General features: G+C 36.5%; 1 protein-coding gene across 1 annotated transcript in view; it reads right to left on the bottom strand.

Moving 5' to 3' along the window:
* The window catches only part of LOC128674653 (uncharacterized protein), a 34,785-nt gene that overhangs the window by 7,825 nt on the left and 10,170 nt on the right, over positions 1 to 16,790 (bottom strand). The window contains exon 2 of the mRNA XM_053753375.2: positions 1,680 to 1,809. Within this exon, the coding sequence (XP_053609350.1) occupies positions 1,680 to 1,809 (130 nt within the window). The remainder of the gene's footprint in view (positions 1 to 1,679; positions 1,810 to 16,790) is intronic.

The raw sequence follows: 16,790 nt of genomic DNA, 5'->3' as shown, positions 1-16,790 counted from the left end.
ATTACGCTGCACGAGATAAAAGATTTTATTAGTTTCAGTTGTAACTACAGTATTTCATTACACATTTATTTTATTTTAAATCTTAATTTAGATCTATTGTATAACTTTTATTTAAGTAACATGAATAAAGATATTATTATTAAAGATTACACAATGTAGTCACACACAGTTGACAAAATCGAAAATAGTGGCCACCAAAATCCGTGTCAACTGTTATATGGAACTGTTTTGCTATGTGGAAAACTAAATAAGCAGTTGCTTTCTAAGTATTAAGTCATTTATCTAAAAACAGGAACATAATTTGACAAGATAGTTTTTTACTTTTCCATAATAACACTGAAATGACTGGTCTGCGGTTAGGTAGGAGCTTTTTCATGCCTTCTTATAATCGAATTATTTTCATGTTGGCAATATTATACAAAGACAAGGAGCACAAATAGCATACGAACCTGGGTCCTTTCGATTCAAAGGCGGTCGGTCGGAACAATTCGACCACTTTTTTATATCAAAAAGCTACAAACTACTGGTATTTTCGGCTGCGCGTTGTCTGTCAGTTATATGTACGGAGGAATTTTACATTATGTTGATTTATTTATTATCCCGAGTACCAATTTCCTGCAGCAAATTAATTTTCACTCGGGTGACGACGTCGCGAGCAGAAGCCATTGTGCTAATTTTCACCGGTAACCGTGAACTGAGAAATCGGACACAAAAGAGTGTGAACTAAACTGTAACTGGGTGAGTAGCGTGAAGGTTGTCTGTCTGTTAATCACTTCCCGGTTATTACATAGTACCATTATATTAATATCACGAGCACTTGTATTGTGAATGTAAGCAGGAACTACCTAAATCATAAAAATAAATAAATGTACAAAACACACTTCTCAAAATGTGCGGGGCATTTAGTCTTAGTGTTGTATTGAATCTTATAAATTATAAGATATTACAGGATTTAGAGAACACCCGCGACGTCTTCCGCGTTTTTCCGTGATAAAAAGTACCCATGTGGTATACTCGTCCTACAGAGTAGAGAGATAAATAAAAATAATATTGATTATTATAAAATATTTGATCCTGTCCTGGCTAACGATTAACCAAATAATAAATTAACAAGAAGCGATGGCGGAATGACAATATTAAGGTTGAGGAAGGACAGAAAAGGATCGACGATTCGAGTTGAGTCGAGATCGATTCCTTATAGTTAGATAAGGAAATCTATAACCGAACCTATCGATTACGATTTTATAAGTCACGCATTCAGAGGACGAAGTGCGACTTCGCATTTCACTTCTCACTCTCTCTCTCTCTCTCTCATCTGAGCGTTTTCCTGGTTACTTCTACAACCGTTGAGTGTCGGAGCCCAGGGTCCGCTTTTCTACTTTTTCATCTCCACTTCACACGGTCGTCGGCATCCCTAGTTGCTAGACCACTGGCACGCATATCATACTTGACGACCCCGAATGCAGCCGGGAACATGCTGAGATGAGAGTGAGAGACTTTTCACTTTTCAAATTTTACAATTACAATTACATACTTAGTAATTCTCAAAGTCACAAACTAATAACATTTTCAAATCGGAATATGTGGTATTTTGGGGCCAGGAAGAGCCTGTTCTGAAGGTCACTCCGTAAGGTCGGCTGATGACGAGCTGAGCTGGCTATATCACTGTGTGACAGTACCTGATCTCGGAGGCGGGGGGTGATCTGCTGGCACTGGGACATCAGCTTGATCATCTGGCTGAAGGTCACTCCGTAGGGCCGGTTGATGCGGCTGAGCTGACGCAGCAGTCGGTTCGTATCGTCTTCGTCGCTGGAAAGAAAGAGAAAATTCGTTATAGCAATACGATATTGACTTTCTTGAGGTAAATGAGTGAATATCTTGTCTATTTTTACTGCGGTTTATTTTATCTGCGGTGAAGGTTTGCTCATGTTTCTTGTCGATGATTTATTTAGACATGATTTGTTTCAAATAAAACAAATATGTCTAAGCAGGATTAGTTTCATAAAAGTAGAGATTGTACAGTCAACAACACATCATGTAACCCAAATTCATTGCATATTAGCTGTTATTACCACGGCATAAAGATCTATCAGGGGTAACTTGATAAGCATTTGAGTGTATGTATAGATATACTAACGAATTCATCCACATGGAACCCATTACTTTCCATTTAAGATAAATAAAATGGCACAAACAAAACATAACACGCTCGTTTACTTCTTCATCCTGGAGGTCAGTTACGCAACTTCCGGCCATTGACCCGATGCGCCGGCGCCGAACTAGATACCACTTTCTCCGCGAGTAGGCCTCTGGGACTGGGACGGAGACGTAACCGTATCCGTCACTGACATGGAATATCGTGGGAATGTCGTAATGAAAACGTGAGGAAGCTGAAGAATTCGCGGCGGACGTCCGTGACTAGCTGGTTAAACTCTAAGCTCTGATTCTGCTGTTAACAAACTTATCGGATTGTATGGCTATCGTGTCTCAAATTTTCTACATTTCGAATTCGACACGTCATAAACCATAGATAGGCGACACAAATGGCCCATTGAGCATTTCATTACGAGTGGCGCTTGCGCTGGCACGGCCATGTCTTGCAGTTTCGTGAGGAACATATGCCGAAGACCGTGTGAAGTGGAGAAGAAGAACTAGGAAAGCGGACCCTGAACTTCGACGCTCTGCGGCCGAGGAAGATACAAGAAAATACTTAATGAGAGAAAAAGGACGTGAGGAGGCGGGGTGATCACTTGACTGTTTAAACTTGCTGCATTACTTCATTGCTAATAGGAAATTTGCGTTAAATACGAATCTATAAATTTTAAATTGGCTAACCCTTGTTTCGCACTAGGTCACAACACGATAGAGACGTTTGCAGACGTGAATAATGAGATAACCACAAAGTGTCATGTTATACCATACGGGCTTAATATTTACATACGTAGTTGATGAGGTTATTTACATAGTCTACTAGGTAGTTTGTATACCAATCGCAACTCGCTTCTGGTGAAGGAAAACATCGTGAGGAAACCTGCACTCTAAATTAATCATCCGTGCGTCCGTGTTTTTGATATTCGATGAATAAAATGTTTAAAAAACTCACAAAAATTGAAATGAATCATGTTTCTCTAATGGTTCCCTCTTCATGGTCACGGGTACTTAAATATACAAGACAAGTATGGTACTTCATTATAGCCCGCGCTCGTCGTTTGCGGTGTGTTCGGCATAATAATTTGCTATTGTTGTTTTGTGACGTTGCAAAACTGGGTTTAAGATCTTTTAACCTATTGTAAACATATGCCAAATGCACTATTTGACTATTATTTCGACATACATGGGGTAATGTGTTAATGTCATAGGTTACTAGGGCTTCACATATTTAAGGCTACGAATACTTCTATTAGCGGCTTCCTAGGCTTCCTGTCATATTGTTCACATTATTCGTCATCATCATGGGGTGCCATCTTCGAATTGAAGTTTGGAGGTCAGCATACGGAAACCCTCGCGACTTTGGTCCGCCATTTTCAGTTGGTTGTATCTAAATCCGGTCCAATCCTTTATATCATCAAAGTTTCGTCGAGGGCGGCCAGGAGGTCTTTTGCCAGGGATTTTGCCTTCAAGAATGAGTCTTAGAAATTCAAACTGGGGTCCCCTTTATGTGTGGCCAAAGAAACCAACTTTCCTCTTCCGAATGGTGGTCATCAGTTCCCGTTGACACTTAGCTCGTTGCAGTATTTTGATATTGGATGTGAAACTGGTCCATGGAATCTTGAACATTCTGCGCAGCAACCACATCTCGAAGGCTTATAGTCGGTCACAGCTATATTTTCTAAGGAACCATGTCTCGCAGCCATACAACAGGATAGACCAGACGTAACATTTCATACTTGTCCAATCTACATTTTATTTAATCTTGGTGGTCTAAAGTGGATGTAAAGTAACGTCCCAGGTATCTAAACTTCTGTACGCCTTCAACCTTTATTCCGCGAAGCATAATATTGGGAGCTGCAGACTGATTTTTCGCTATAACCATGGGCTTAGTTTTATTAACGTTAATTAAATAAATAAATAAATATTAGGACAAATCACACAGATTGAGCTAGCCCCAAAGTAAGTTCGAGACTTGTGTTATGGGATACTAACTCAACGATACTATATTTTATAACAAATACATATATAGAAAAACATCCAAAACCGGGACCAATCCGAAAAAGATCATTTTCCGACCGGGGATCGAACCCGGGACCTCTCGGTTCAGGGGCAAGCACTTTACCACTGCGCCACCGAGATCGTCAATTAACAGTTGCCACTTCGTCCAGAAGAGTTTTTAGTCCGGTTTCGGAGCTCTAGATAAGCACAGTGTCGTCCGCATATCTAATGTTGTTCACCATCACTCCATTGACATTATTGGTACATCTATATCCTAAGATACCTACTTTTTTCATTCTTAGGTGATATCTAAAAGAAACTACGTTTGTTTCCTCAGAATTCCTTAGGTATAATTAATGTGTTGCTCCGTTTTAAATTACAGTTAATGTAACAGGGAGGCCTCAAATGAGAACAATTGTCAATCTCTTGTCAATGAGGACGAAACGATCGAAACGAGGTCAGTTATTGATATGTTTCAAACGATATATGTAATAGGTAGTCTCGTAGTTTACACTATACTATAAATAAAGTTTATATATGTAATTTATACCTAGAAGAGATCCACACTAGAATACTATATATGAGAATTTGTTTGTCCTTCTTTCATATCAAAACAGAACATTGAATGTAGGTTTAGACAAGTGGAGAAGATACGTACTCGCTACTTTTTGCCTCAAACAAAAGGTTTTGGTTAACAAAAGGTTCTATATAACAATAATAACAAAAAGGCCAAGGAAGATTACGAAAGTATAAAAAAAATATTTAACAATAAATTGGAAAAGAACACGTTTTTTAAATCGGCGAACTTAGATTCATTAAGAGTTCTTTTCCGTTCGTTAACGCAAATTAAATTTCAAAAATTAATTCGTTCTAGAAATAGCAAATCAATTTTTTTGTCAATTAAATTTATATCATTACTAATATCTTAAAACGTGCAGGGCGATCTCGATACAATTTCCATGATTGAATAGAATATCTAGATTCTACATTCTTTGACGACCTCCGTGGCTTAATGGTCATCATGCCGGACTGCTACAGTGGAGGTCCCGGGTTCGAATCCCGGTCAGGTCAACATGAAAAATGATCTTTTTCAGATTGACCTGGGTTTGGATGTTTATCTATATATGTATATGTTATAGAATATAGTATCGTTGAGTTAGTATCCCATAACACAAGTTTCGAACTTACTTTGGGGCTAACTCAATCTGTGTCATTTGTCCCTATTGATTATTTTTTTATTTATTTACAAGGTTTTTGTAAAACGCATGAGAAGGCGAGCCATATCATATTTTTTAAAATTTAATATTGTATTTTCGATTGAATTCAACCTCGACTTGGCAAGTCAGTCTTAATTTCTAAGCCCGTATGTCCTATTGACAAAAAAATGAGTCCCTCCTTCATTCGAGAAAGAAATCGCAATGATAGTATGTTAGACACCATTTTTAACCCCGACGCAAAAAGGGTGGGTGTTATAAGTTTGACCGCTGAGTGTGTCTGTCTGTGTACGAGGCACCGTGGCTCATCAAATAAAAAAAACCTTGAACAGATTTGGATGCGGCTTTTTATTTGATGGCTAATTTTTATGCGGGTGGTCTTAGATATGTGTGATCAAAATCGGTTCAGCCGTTTAAAAGTTGAATATTGAAAGTAGGCGGTTTTTAAATTTGTCTAACAAATAAACTTGTAACAGCGTAATTTTATGATAAGCGCAAAATTATAATATAGAGAATCTATCACTCTGGTGACAATATAATTTGCTATCATTATATTTATTTATAAAGATAGTAAATTTTGCTTTAATAATTTTAAAAATATTAAAGCAAAATTTACTAAGTTGTTACTGAATCACTAATGACTGAATATCATTTATCGATGTAAGAAATTAAACCGTCGAAATTCAAGAGCGAAGGGCGTTCGTGAAAATTTAAATTAATTTTCACTGTTTACATAAAACTAGATGAAAATACACACAGAAAATGGAAAAACAAATATTTTCATGAGATTATTATAGAACGCAATTATACCTGATACACAATTACTGTGTTATCTGATGTGGCACGCAATGTCACCTCACATGGCAGAATATATTCACAGTACCTATTAGGTACCGAGGTAGTTATTTTCTGTACGAGTCAACTAGATCATCCTTTTCTTCCCTATACAAATTTATTTTATAGTATACATGTATTGCAGTCATGTAATTGGCACGTGACGTGAAAGAAGGACAAACAAACACATACTCACTTTTATAATATTACCTAGTATGTATGGATTTACTAACAAAAAGAGCACTATGATTGATGTTTGTATGAAAATTATAATTAATTCTTACATATTATAAAACAAAATTCTCTTCCGCGTCTGTCTGTTAATAATAAAATCACAAACTACTGCACAGATTTTCATGCGGGTTTTCACCAATATGTACTATTATATTCTATGTGATTCTTGAAGAAGGTTTGGGTGTCCAATATTTTATTCTATTTTAACCTGAGCCAGATCCGGACCAGGACGGCCGCTAGTATGTTATATAATGAAACTGACAAAAAATCAAGTGTTTTGTTTATCATTAATGTACTTTGAGTAATATATTTAGGTTCAACTATAATGTCTCTAGTAGAGAGAAGTACTTAGTTTATTTAATCAAATATGGTGCATGGTTCAGTTTACATAACATGGCTTATTTAACAATCAAGAATCACTTTTAAAATAACATATAACAATGAATCTAGAACAAATCGTTTCGTTATTTTTAAATGCATTTTTGTAAAACTATAACCTTTCTAACATATTTTTAACTTAGAAGACCTAAAGTGGAGAACACTCAACGGCCCACACTAAGCACTATGATTGTGTCGCGTGTCTGATGGACATAAATATAGAAACAGAATTTTAATGCAGCAATATATATTGTTTTGCTAGCTCTGTTCCGGGGCTTCACATCCGTGAGAAGAAATACATGTGCTATACCACTTTTAAACAAGCTTGTATATATATATCAAATATATATTTTCACAGAACGTTCTTTCTTTTTCTCTCACTTGGGTGTCGATTATGCTAATGTTAAGTTAAAATCGTGTCTCAATGGTTTTCAAAAGTACTTCAATATATTATATATTGCCTGTAAATAATATTTTCAGTAGCTATTTAAGTCCCTTAGCTGGATAAAGACCTTCCTTAACTTCTTCCATGGATATTAGTCATGTTTTCCCCTTACATTATTCTTAGCACTGAGATTATGTCGCAAAAAAGTATCTAGACTGATATAGGACTAGGAACAGATTCTAACCACCTGGGTCTCAATCAATTTTTAAGGGAAATTAGAGCTATTAGCAATCAATCGGCAGACGATTTAGGCTTAACTTTAGCAGAATAGACGCCACAGCGCGTGCGCCGATCAGTATCCCATCAACAAAAGGCCGTGACTTGGAAACGGGCGCTTTCTACAGTTTCTACTCACACTGTCTGACTTACTATATCTATACAGAACTATATAATAAAATGGTATCAGGTCTGTCTGTAAATGGGAAATATTCAAGGAAAAAAAGAGATTTTAATTATCTGTTTATTTGAAACTAGCAGCGCGTTCCGGCTTCGCTTTGGTAAATCATAATATTAGCTAAACCTTCCTCAGAAATCACTACTATCTTAGTAGTTTCAAAGATCAGAGCTACATAGGGACAGACAGCGGAAAGCGACTCAGTTTTATACTATGAGGTCACTAGCGGCCCGTACCGGCTTCGCTCGGGTAAAGCTCGGGTTTGGCCCCTATTAGTCCCATAGACCCTCACTAAATATTGTTCTTTAATATGTCCTATATAGACATAGACAGCCCACTAACAGTTTTATTATATGTATATATATGGGTAAGCAGACATGAAATAAATAAGATATAACTATGTATTTCAGTGATCCTGTTTGGCCACTGACCCATCGCAGTAAGAGTGGGTTTCACCAGACGACTTTAACGTTAATTTTAACCTGCGCTCCGGCGTCGTTAAAACAATTTCGTTCTTTAAGAAAAGGTTTAAGGATCATCCTCTTTCTGTTTCATCATAATATATATATATATATTATTTGTATTTACTATTACAGTTTATTTACTTATTTATTGTATGTAGTTCTTATACATATTTTATACATTATATTATATTAAATTATGCTTTATATAAAATATTTAAGTTTATTGTAATTTTCTTTTTTGTACAAGTCAATGTCTCTTTTTTCCCATTCTTCTTTCGCGGGTCTACTGGAAGAAATTTCTATAGAAATAAGTATTCCCTTTATACTTAGTTTCCTATTTGTAAGTTTTATATTTACACTATTATATTGTGTACATAAATAAATAAATGGCGTACCTGCATTTGCGCAGGTAAAACTTAACGTTAAAGTTGACTGGAGCAATGCACCCCAAGTTTGTAAGCACTAAGTTATCTCGCAAGTATCAAAGTGACGATAAGCAATCAACAAATTAACATTCACCTGGGACCATCGCCTGGAGTCCTTGTGCCAGATACTGCTGTTATTGCGACACAGTTCAACTACGCTTACCCTAGAATACCACGCATTTCGTGCGAAAATAGGAGTATTTCATTAAAAATTTAAGATATCTATTTGATTTAATAGTAGATATAGTATGCCATATAACAGCTTAAACTCAAATCTATTTAAAGAGCCCCCTTTCATGACTAATCAATGTTAAATGAAACGTAAACTTTAAATTATTTCTTTAATGATAGACTCAAATAGAATTTAGAACTAGTATATATATTTTTTTGTTATTTGTAGTGAATAGCACGCTCCTCTTTATTTATTTATATTTACATACCTATATTCGGTAAAATATGTAGGTTTAATTCATGTTAACATCAATTTTTATATTTGTACTCATGTTTTTGGCAAATAAATATTATCTTTCTTTCTTTAAAACGAAATTCAAATAAACATTATTAAGTTACGCTTGCCATTTGGTCTCACAACTGTGAATGCGGACGACCGTGCCACGTGGATAGAACAAGTAGGACAGTGGGCCTTGGACTCCGACGCGCTATTGCAGCGGAAGGAACCGTGTAAATGCTCAAATTATAAGTCCACTCATTTTAAAAAAATATAAATGGTGATCTAGATGAATTAATGACAATTGAGAACTCTTATTCTTAATGGAAATATACGTCTAGAATTAGAAAAATGCTATTAAATAATATTTCGTGGTTACTCCTTCTGGCAGGATAGGGACAAAAAACAGACAAAGATTGTATAATATTAACCTCAAGACCAAGACTGTTGAAATGGATTTCTTTCAGCGTTTTTCTCAGAGGTTCGAGGATCGTTCCGAAATGCGTAGGTTTGATAAATATCACATTTTTAATTTAAAACTTGGCATGAAAATGTTCCTGTATAGATCACCAACAGCCTGGTGAAGACCGTAGCTAACTTAGTTTGTAAGACACTCTGTTACTAACACTATATAGGTTTTGTAAACCTGAAATAAATGATTTTTATTTTTATTTAGATCTAATTTCTAAATAAATTCTAGTTTTTCACAATATTTAAGTTTTTTGATCTACGTAACAAACTTAAATCACAGATTGAAATATTGTTTTCAGCATATAATATGTGGTACTAGCTTCTGCCCGCGGCTACGCACGCGTAATTTTTTCACAAGAACAGTTAATTTTCCGGGATGAATGGCACGCCCTATGCCCTTCTCCATACTTCAAACTACATGTGTGCAAATTTCAAGAAGGTTGGTGGAGGTAGATAGAGCGTGATGAAGTCACAAACAAACTTACATTCGCATTTATAATATTAGTATTGCGTTGCCGACCTTATACTAGACTCACGTGTTGGATCCCTGCAGTGCGGTGCGCGATCGCGAGACCAATTTATAGTCGGTCGCATGCAGGAGGGAACTAGTATGATAAATATATTCATGCAAATAAACATTGATTGATTAATACATTTATTGCCAACGAACACTGTATTTCTCCATAAAAGTGTGTATGCAATGGCTCCTAAACTGTTCAATAAATTGCCTAGAAATCTAAGAAATACAAATAACTTACATACCTTTAAGAGAGAACTATCAAAGCTACTTATCAAAAAAGCTTATTATTCTGTTACTGAACATCTAAATGACAATTTCAATTAATTTAAGTATTTGATCTTTTAATGTATACCTACCTGACAATTAGATAAATTATGTAGACACTTTATAGAATAAATTATTGTATAAATATTATGTAACTTCAGTTGTAAAACCTATGACAAAAATTTCGTATGCCTTATGGCGGGACATAGACAAGCTCATTCCAATGTATTATACCTATTATGTAACCTGTATTCACGAAATAAACGAATTGAATTGAATTGAATTGAATAGTTTGTACGGTATAGCATGCAATACAGCATGCTTCCATGGTTGCCTGACAGTAAGCCGGCGCGACACCCTCAGTCGATTGTGGCAGTTTAATTCCCGGCTGTAATGCCCCGAAGCCGTAAAAGTAAACGTTTATTTCTACGCCTTCGGGAATTTCAAAGATTCGGCTAAAAATTGCGCTGCCCAACGCCAACCACTTTGGAAATGCTGTTAATGCCGAAATTCCCGTCTCTGACGCCCTGAACACATACAAAGACTCATGTTCAGTGTTCTCGATATAAATAAAATCTGACTTAAACGTATGCATAAGGCGGTCCACTCGGCAATTTGGCCAATGATTCAATCAGGACGCGCCCCTCGTCCCATCTGTTTCTGTTCAGACCACAGTCTACATTCTAGAAATGTCACCGGTTCATACAAGTAAACGGTATTGCGTTTAGTTTCTCATAAAAAATATATTTTCCAAAAAAACAATTTGTAAAATTCAGAAAAGCATTATCCTTATGCTTGTCTCTCTCTCTCTCTCTCTCTCTCTTTTCGAGTGTGTTGACCTGCTAACACTGGTGTTACATTTTATTTAGGTCGCCTAAAGGCATCTGACATGACTATTATACATACTTAAAATGTCAACCAGTGTGCAAGTTTCCTCACAATGTTTTCCTTCACCGAGAGCAAGTGATGTTGATGGCATAACGCGTTGATGTCTTTAGTTTGACTTCATTAGCATTAATAATTGATATTAAATTGATACTTATTTCTTAACAATAAAAGCGCACAGTCTTTCTATAAAAAGCTGAATCCTGTTGGCTGACAATACTGTCTGTTTATCAATTACTAGATGCCGCCCGGGGCTTCGCTCCCGTGGAAAATTTGAGACAAAATATAGCCTATAGCAATCTTGGATAATGTACCATTCTAACGGTGAAAGAATTTTTGAAATCGGTTCGGTAGTTTCTGAGATTACCTGCCTCAAAAACACAAACTCACAAACGCTTCCCTCTTTATAATAATAGTATAGATTTACTATATATTTGTAATAATAATATAAATGGCTAACCCATGCGTCAACTCGTGAACGGGTGCTGCCAGAGGGAACTGGTTATACTCGGATCACAATCATAACCTGTTTTGATATACCTTTTGACTATATATGTACATTATGCGTACTTTTATATATTATTAGAAAAAAAATTGTAAGAAACAATAATGGTAAGCCCTTCTGGCATGATAGGGACCAACACTGTTCAAATTAGTTCCTTTCGGCATTTCTTCTCAGCAGCGGTCGTTCCGATATGCCAGTAGTTTGTAGCTTGTGAGAAATAACCATTTAATATAAAAATTGACGTGAAAAAGTGCCTGAGAAGGTCTAATTTCTGAATGATTTGATTTTGAATTAGAAAAGGCTGCGGTAAAGTTTGTTGCGCCGCTTCTTCTTCACCTTCGTCACGTTTGGAAGTCTGCAGTAGACTTAGATTTCAGTGAATATTAACATTGATGTATGCCATCCTAACTTGTAGACGTTTTAAACTCGAAAAAAATGTAGTTCATTTCAAATCCCTTTTCAACACTTCGATTTTTTTAAATGTCTTATGTTAATAATGTCTTATTTGACGACCTCGGTGGCGCAGTGGTAAGGTTCTTGCCACTGAACCGAGAGGTCCTGGGTTCGATCCCCGGTCGGGTCATGATGGAAAATGATCTTTTTCTGATTGGCCCGAGTCTTGGATGTTTATCTATATATGTATTTGTTATAAAATATAGTATCGTTGAGTTAGTATCCCATAACACAAGTCTCGAACTTACTTTGGGGCTAGCTCAATCTGTGTGATTTGTCCTGATATATTTATTTATTTAATTCCTCAATCACTTTAGCTGTACTTAAGTACTTAAGCATTTGGTTAAAGTTCGACATTTCAACGAATTTTGATCTGAGTAAGTGTAATACACAAAACTGAGTACCAATCTACACCAACATTTAAACTTTTTCATTTATATCACGCTTTGCAAGAAAAAATGTGTCTTCACAACTGGTTGTGGGCACATAATTTTGTAATATTTGCAAATTAGTTTATGAAATGCGACATCTCTAAATGAGGACAGACCCATAAAAATTTTTAGCAACTGTTTAAAATTAAAACGTGTTTATACTGGACGTCTGTTTAGGTTGTCTTGTAAAATGTGTTACTATACAGAAACATTAGGAAAGGGGTCCCTGGGTTTCTGGCTTTCGAAGTTTTATGGCTGAGAAGAAACCGAGGGTCGCTCAGCAGAGAGAGAGGCGAGACGCCGAGAGAGAGAACAGATAGAGGCACAGTAAAAAAATAATTTAAATTTTCTAATATAGGGTAAGATGTACAAACAAAATATGGATTTTTCAATTATCTCAAATAAATTATATTGCTATTATATAAATTATTTTTGTCTCCCATTAAAAGGCGCTATCTCGCCGCACAAATACCGGAACGTATGGCATGTTCAGACAGCTACGTACCAGAACAGAGCGTGATATCATAATGATGGACTGGCGCCTCCATCACATTTTTATCTATCGTATCCTAACTAATATTATAAATGCGAAAGCAAGTTTGTTTGTTACCTCTTCACGCTCTATCTACTCAACCGCTTTTCTTGAAATTTTGCATACATGTAGTTTGAAGTATTGTGGGCGAAACCGCGGGCAAAAACTCGTTTCTTATAATTCTATAGGGTAAAATAAAAAATATTTTAACAGATTACGCCGCACTTGGTAAAGCATTCAGTTGAAAGTAATAGTTATCTCTACAAAATGTGATCACAGTTGACTGAATCGAAAACATGTGTGTCCATCAAAATTCGTTTAGTCAACCAACAGTGACCGCAAATAGTATATAAGTATTATAGAAAACTATAATATTATTTACTATTTTTTTTATTCAGTGCAGCAGAATCTGATAAATATTTTATTTTCGCTAAGAAATGAAATTTTATAAAAATGTGATTGTGTCTATGTGCGGCTTGTTAAAGCCTTAAAACAAATCTTTCGAAATCGTGCTGCCGTTTTCACCACATCACATCGCATCGGACAATGTACATGACGAAGCCGTAGTGTGCATATCGTCTTAACAGAGCCAGTGAAGCACCGGCTATAGTGCTATGTGTGTCAACTGTCCGTTCAGTCTTTACTAATCGAATTTCTATTGTCACGGCCGCTCCAACCACACGCCATAACTTAGTTTTATGCTCTACTGAGAGCGTGGAGTAAACAAAAGTCATGTTTGTCGACAAAAAAATCGAATATAGGTACGTGTATGGCTACCAAAGTGCTCGTAATATGTATGAATTTAAAACGAAGCTGGAACGAGTTAGTAACTACATAAAATATTTCCTGACCAATTGCTTTTAGATTTGCTTAAGTATAATAATTAAACTAGACACGCATCAGTAACCAAATACCACGAGCGGTGCTGCATGACGCGGTGGACCCGTCCGTTTCGTAACCTCGTAAATACCAACTATTTCACGACACTGCTTTCCTTGCATCACATTTATTTATACACGTGAGCATACCTATATCTTCTATAATATAAAAGAATGAATGACTGACATATCAACGCACAGCCCAAACCGCTGGGTGCACTAAGAAAGGATTTTTCAAAATTCATCCTCTAAGGGGGTAAAAAGGTTCAAACTTTGTATGGGGAAACAAGATTAGTTAAAGAGTCTAAATACTTAATAACCTAATATCACTGAAGGGAACAACACGTGGGCGAAGCCGCCTGGAGCGCTAGTTAATTATAACTAAGTGTCAAAACTGTAGATTTATTTAAATAACAAAAACAAAGGGGTTTTTGTGTTAGTACATACGATTCCCGATCCGATTTACGGAGCTATTGCGTAGATTAGGCAAACCCTAGCCTATCTCTAGAAGGCTAAGGCTACGCGTACGTAGCGAGGGATGTGTTTTTTAAGAACCAATTGAATCGCTTCATTTATCGAAGCGCCGCAAAGCCGTGTCCACCAGAGCTGTGCTGAGCGAGGCGAGGTAAATGATGCAATTCTAGTGGTTCTTCACAAACACATCCCTCGCTAGACATCCTCGCACACTCTCTGGTGGAAACGCAACCTGATAGTAGATATACCCACATGAATCATATAATGTTCTCCATTATCTAAATTGTATAGGATAGTGAACCAGCTATTTGCCAATTTCGACCTGTGAATCATAGTTAGGACAAATATTGTGATTTATGGACAGGAGATAGATTAATTTTGTTTTTTTCCGTCTTTACGAGTGCATTATTCTTGAGGAAAGATTATTGATAATAATTCATAATTTTGTTTCTTTTGGTTATTACGATGAATCATCGGGTGCTGGACGCGATCGGACCGCTTCGGTCGCGCTGTCAATTTTTCAAATTTTAACAAAGACAAGGAATGAGTTTTACTGTATGACTTTACATTAATTACTCTGTGCTGTAGTAATGGCAATTTTATGAATTATTGATTTTGGAAATGATTCCTTCCTCAAGAAAATTGACGGATTGTTATGACCGCGCAGCCGCAGCGGTCGAAACGCTCGGCGAACCACCCCATCGCAAATTCAATCCGCAGTATTAACATTCCACCATAAGATAGTATATATAAATTTTATATCTTACGCTTCCTTGTCCATGAATGTAATTTCTTTCGAACTCGACCATTATACTCGATATCTTGGGTGAATTTCACGACTGTTTGAACGCGGCGTGTAGCGTTTCATTAGTATCGCACATTTTTTTGAATAATGAATATATTTTTTTAATTAAACATTTATAAAATTAACATTGTACCAACACTTTGCATATTTATAAAATAGGATAATTAAATTGATTATTGTGTATAGTACAATTTCATCAACACTAATGACAGCCCACGGCGGCATTTAAAACGCTCGTGAAATTTACCTTCTTAGTGTTTCAAACTTTTGCGCTTTGAACACTTGCGGCGACGACCTACTCTTGTTCAAATATTTTTTTCCAGTGTGTTAATTGCTAACACTGGTACCAGATTATATTCAAGTCATGACTTTTACGACTACCTACCGCGCCTAGTGGCGAATAACCGCATGTAAGACACACTAGTGAACTTAAACTGTCAACCAGTGTGCGCAGGTTTCCCCACGATGTTTTCCTTTCACCGGAAACGTGTCGTCAATGAAAATTACATGAGTCAAATTGGTATACAAACTCAGCTGCCGCGAATAGGATTCGAACCGGAGACCTTACGATCACATGCAGACAGTCTTAACCACTGCACCACCATTAAATACTATAATACTTATATATACTTATTTATACGTACTAAGCGGTCCTAGCACAACGGGAAAACTTGCTTGACGTTGGATTGGTTGGATGATATACATACCAATATTCTGACAACTAAGGATGAAAGAAAGAAGAAAAACTTATATTTTGGTGCCGGAGTATACTGCAGACTGGTTCTGGACTCAGGCAATCTATGGCTGAGGAAGTAACTTGGTAATGGACTACGAGAAAGAGAGACGGAATTACTAAAACGTGCATATCACATTGGAAGTCTGAAAGATTCGGTCGTTAGGTATCCAATTCGCTTGGAGTAATGTGGCCGGTAGGTATGGCCAACGATTACCTTCTCAAATGGCTATTCAGGCACACAATACGTGTTGCTTGCCTCCATTGTCAGCCCATCTACTGGCTGGATATCTAGACTGGATTTTAGACCGACTTTAAAAGAGAAGGTTGTCTTTGCACATATATTTTTGTACCAAAGCTGTACACTAAATTGTTTATTTTATTTACTAACACGATACGCATATTTTGTTATGTGGAATAAACGTAAATGATCATATTTTCGAGTGTCTTATGTCCATATATAATATATAGACAACAAGCGGTTGCCAAGAGCTCGGCCTATGTACCTATGTTTGACCTCGAATCATTAACTTCTATTCAAAATTTCATCAAAATCGGACTAGAGCGGTTTGGCCGTGAAAGCGTGACAGACTTTATGAATTTTATGTGTATTATGTCCCTAAGAACCCATATATATGTATACCTATGTAGGTTGAGAGCGGTGTGTAGAGGAATTCCCCACGGGAATGAAACAAAAATTACCTATTGTTTTCGTGCGGGTAAAGCCTAAAGCAAAAGTTAATATATCTATATGTTAACATACGACTAGTAAACTATCAAGTAAACGGAATAGTCAACTCGGATGCTAATTACTTCGATTCGATGGTGCGATTGGGATTCCAACCTGGGTCCTT

The sequence above is a fragment of the Plodia interpunctella genome, chromosome 13 (genome assembly GCF_027563975.2).
Source record: "Plodia interpunctella isolate USDA-ARS_2022_Savannah chromosome 13, ilPloInte3.2, whole genome shotgun sequence".
NCBI classification, from domain to species: Eukaryota; Metazoa; Arthropoda; class Insecta; order Lepidoptera; family Pyralidae; genus Plodia; species Plodia interpunctella.
Note: the sequence above shows the minus strand (reverse complement) of the source record. Positions and strands in the feature narration are given on the sequence as shown.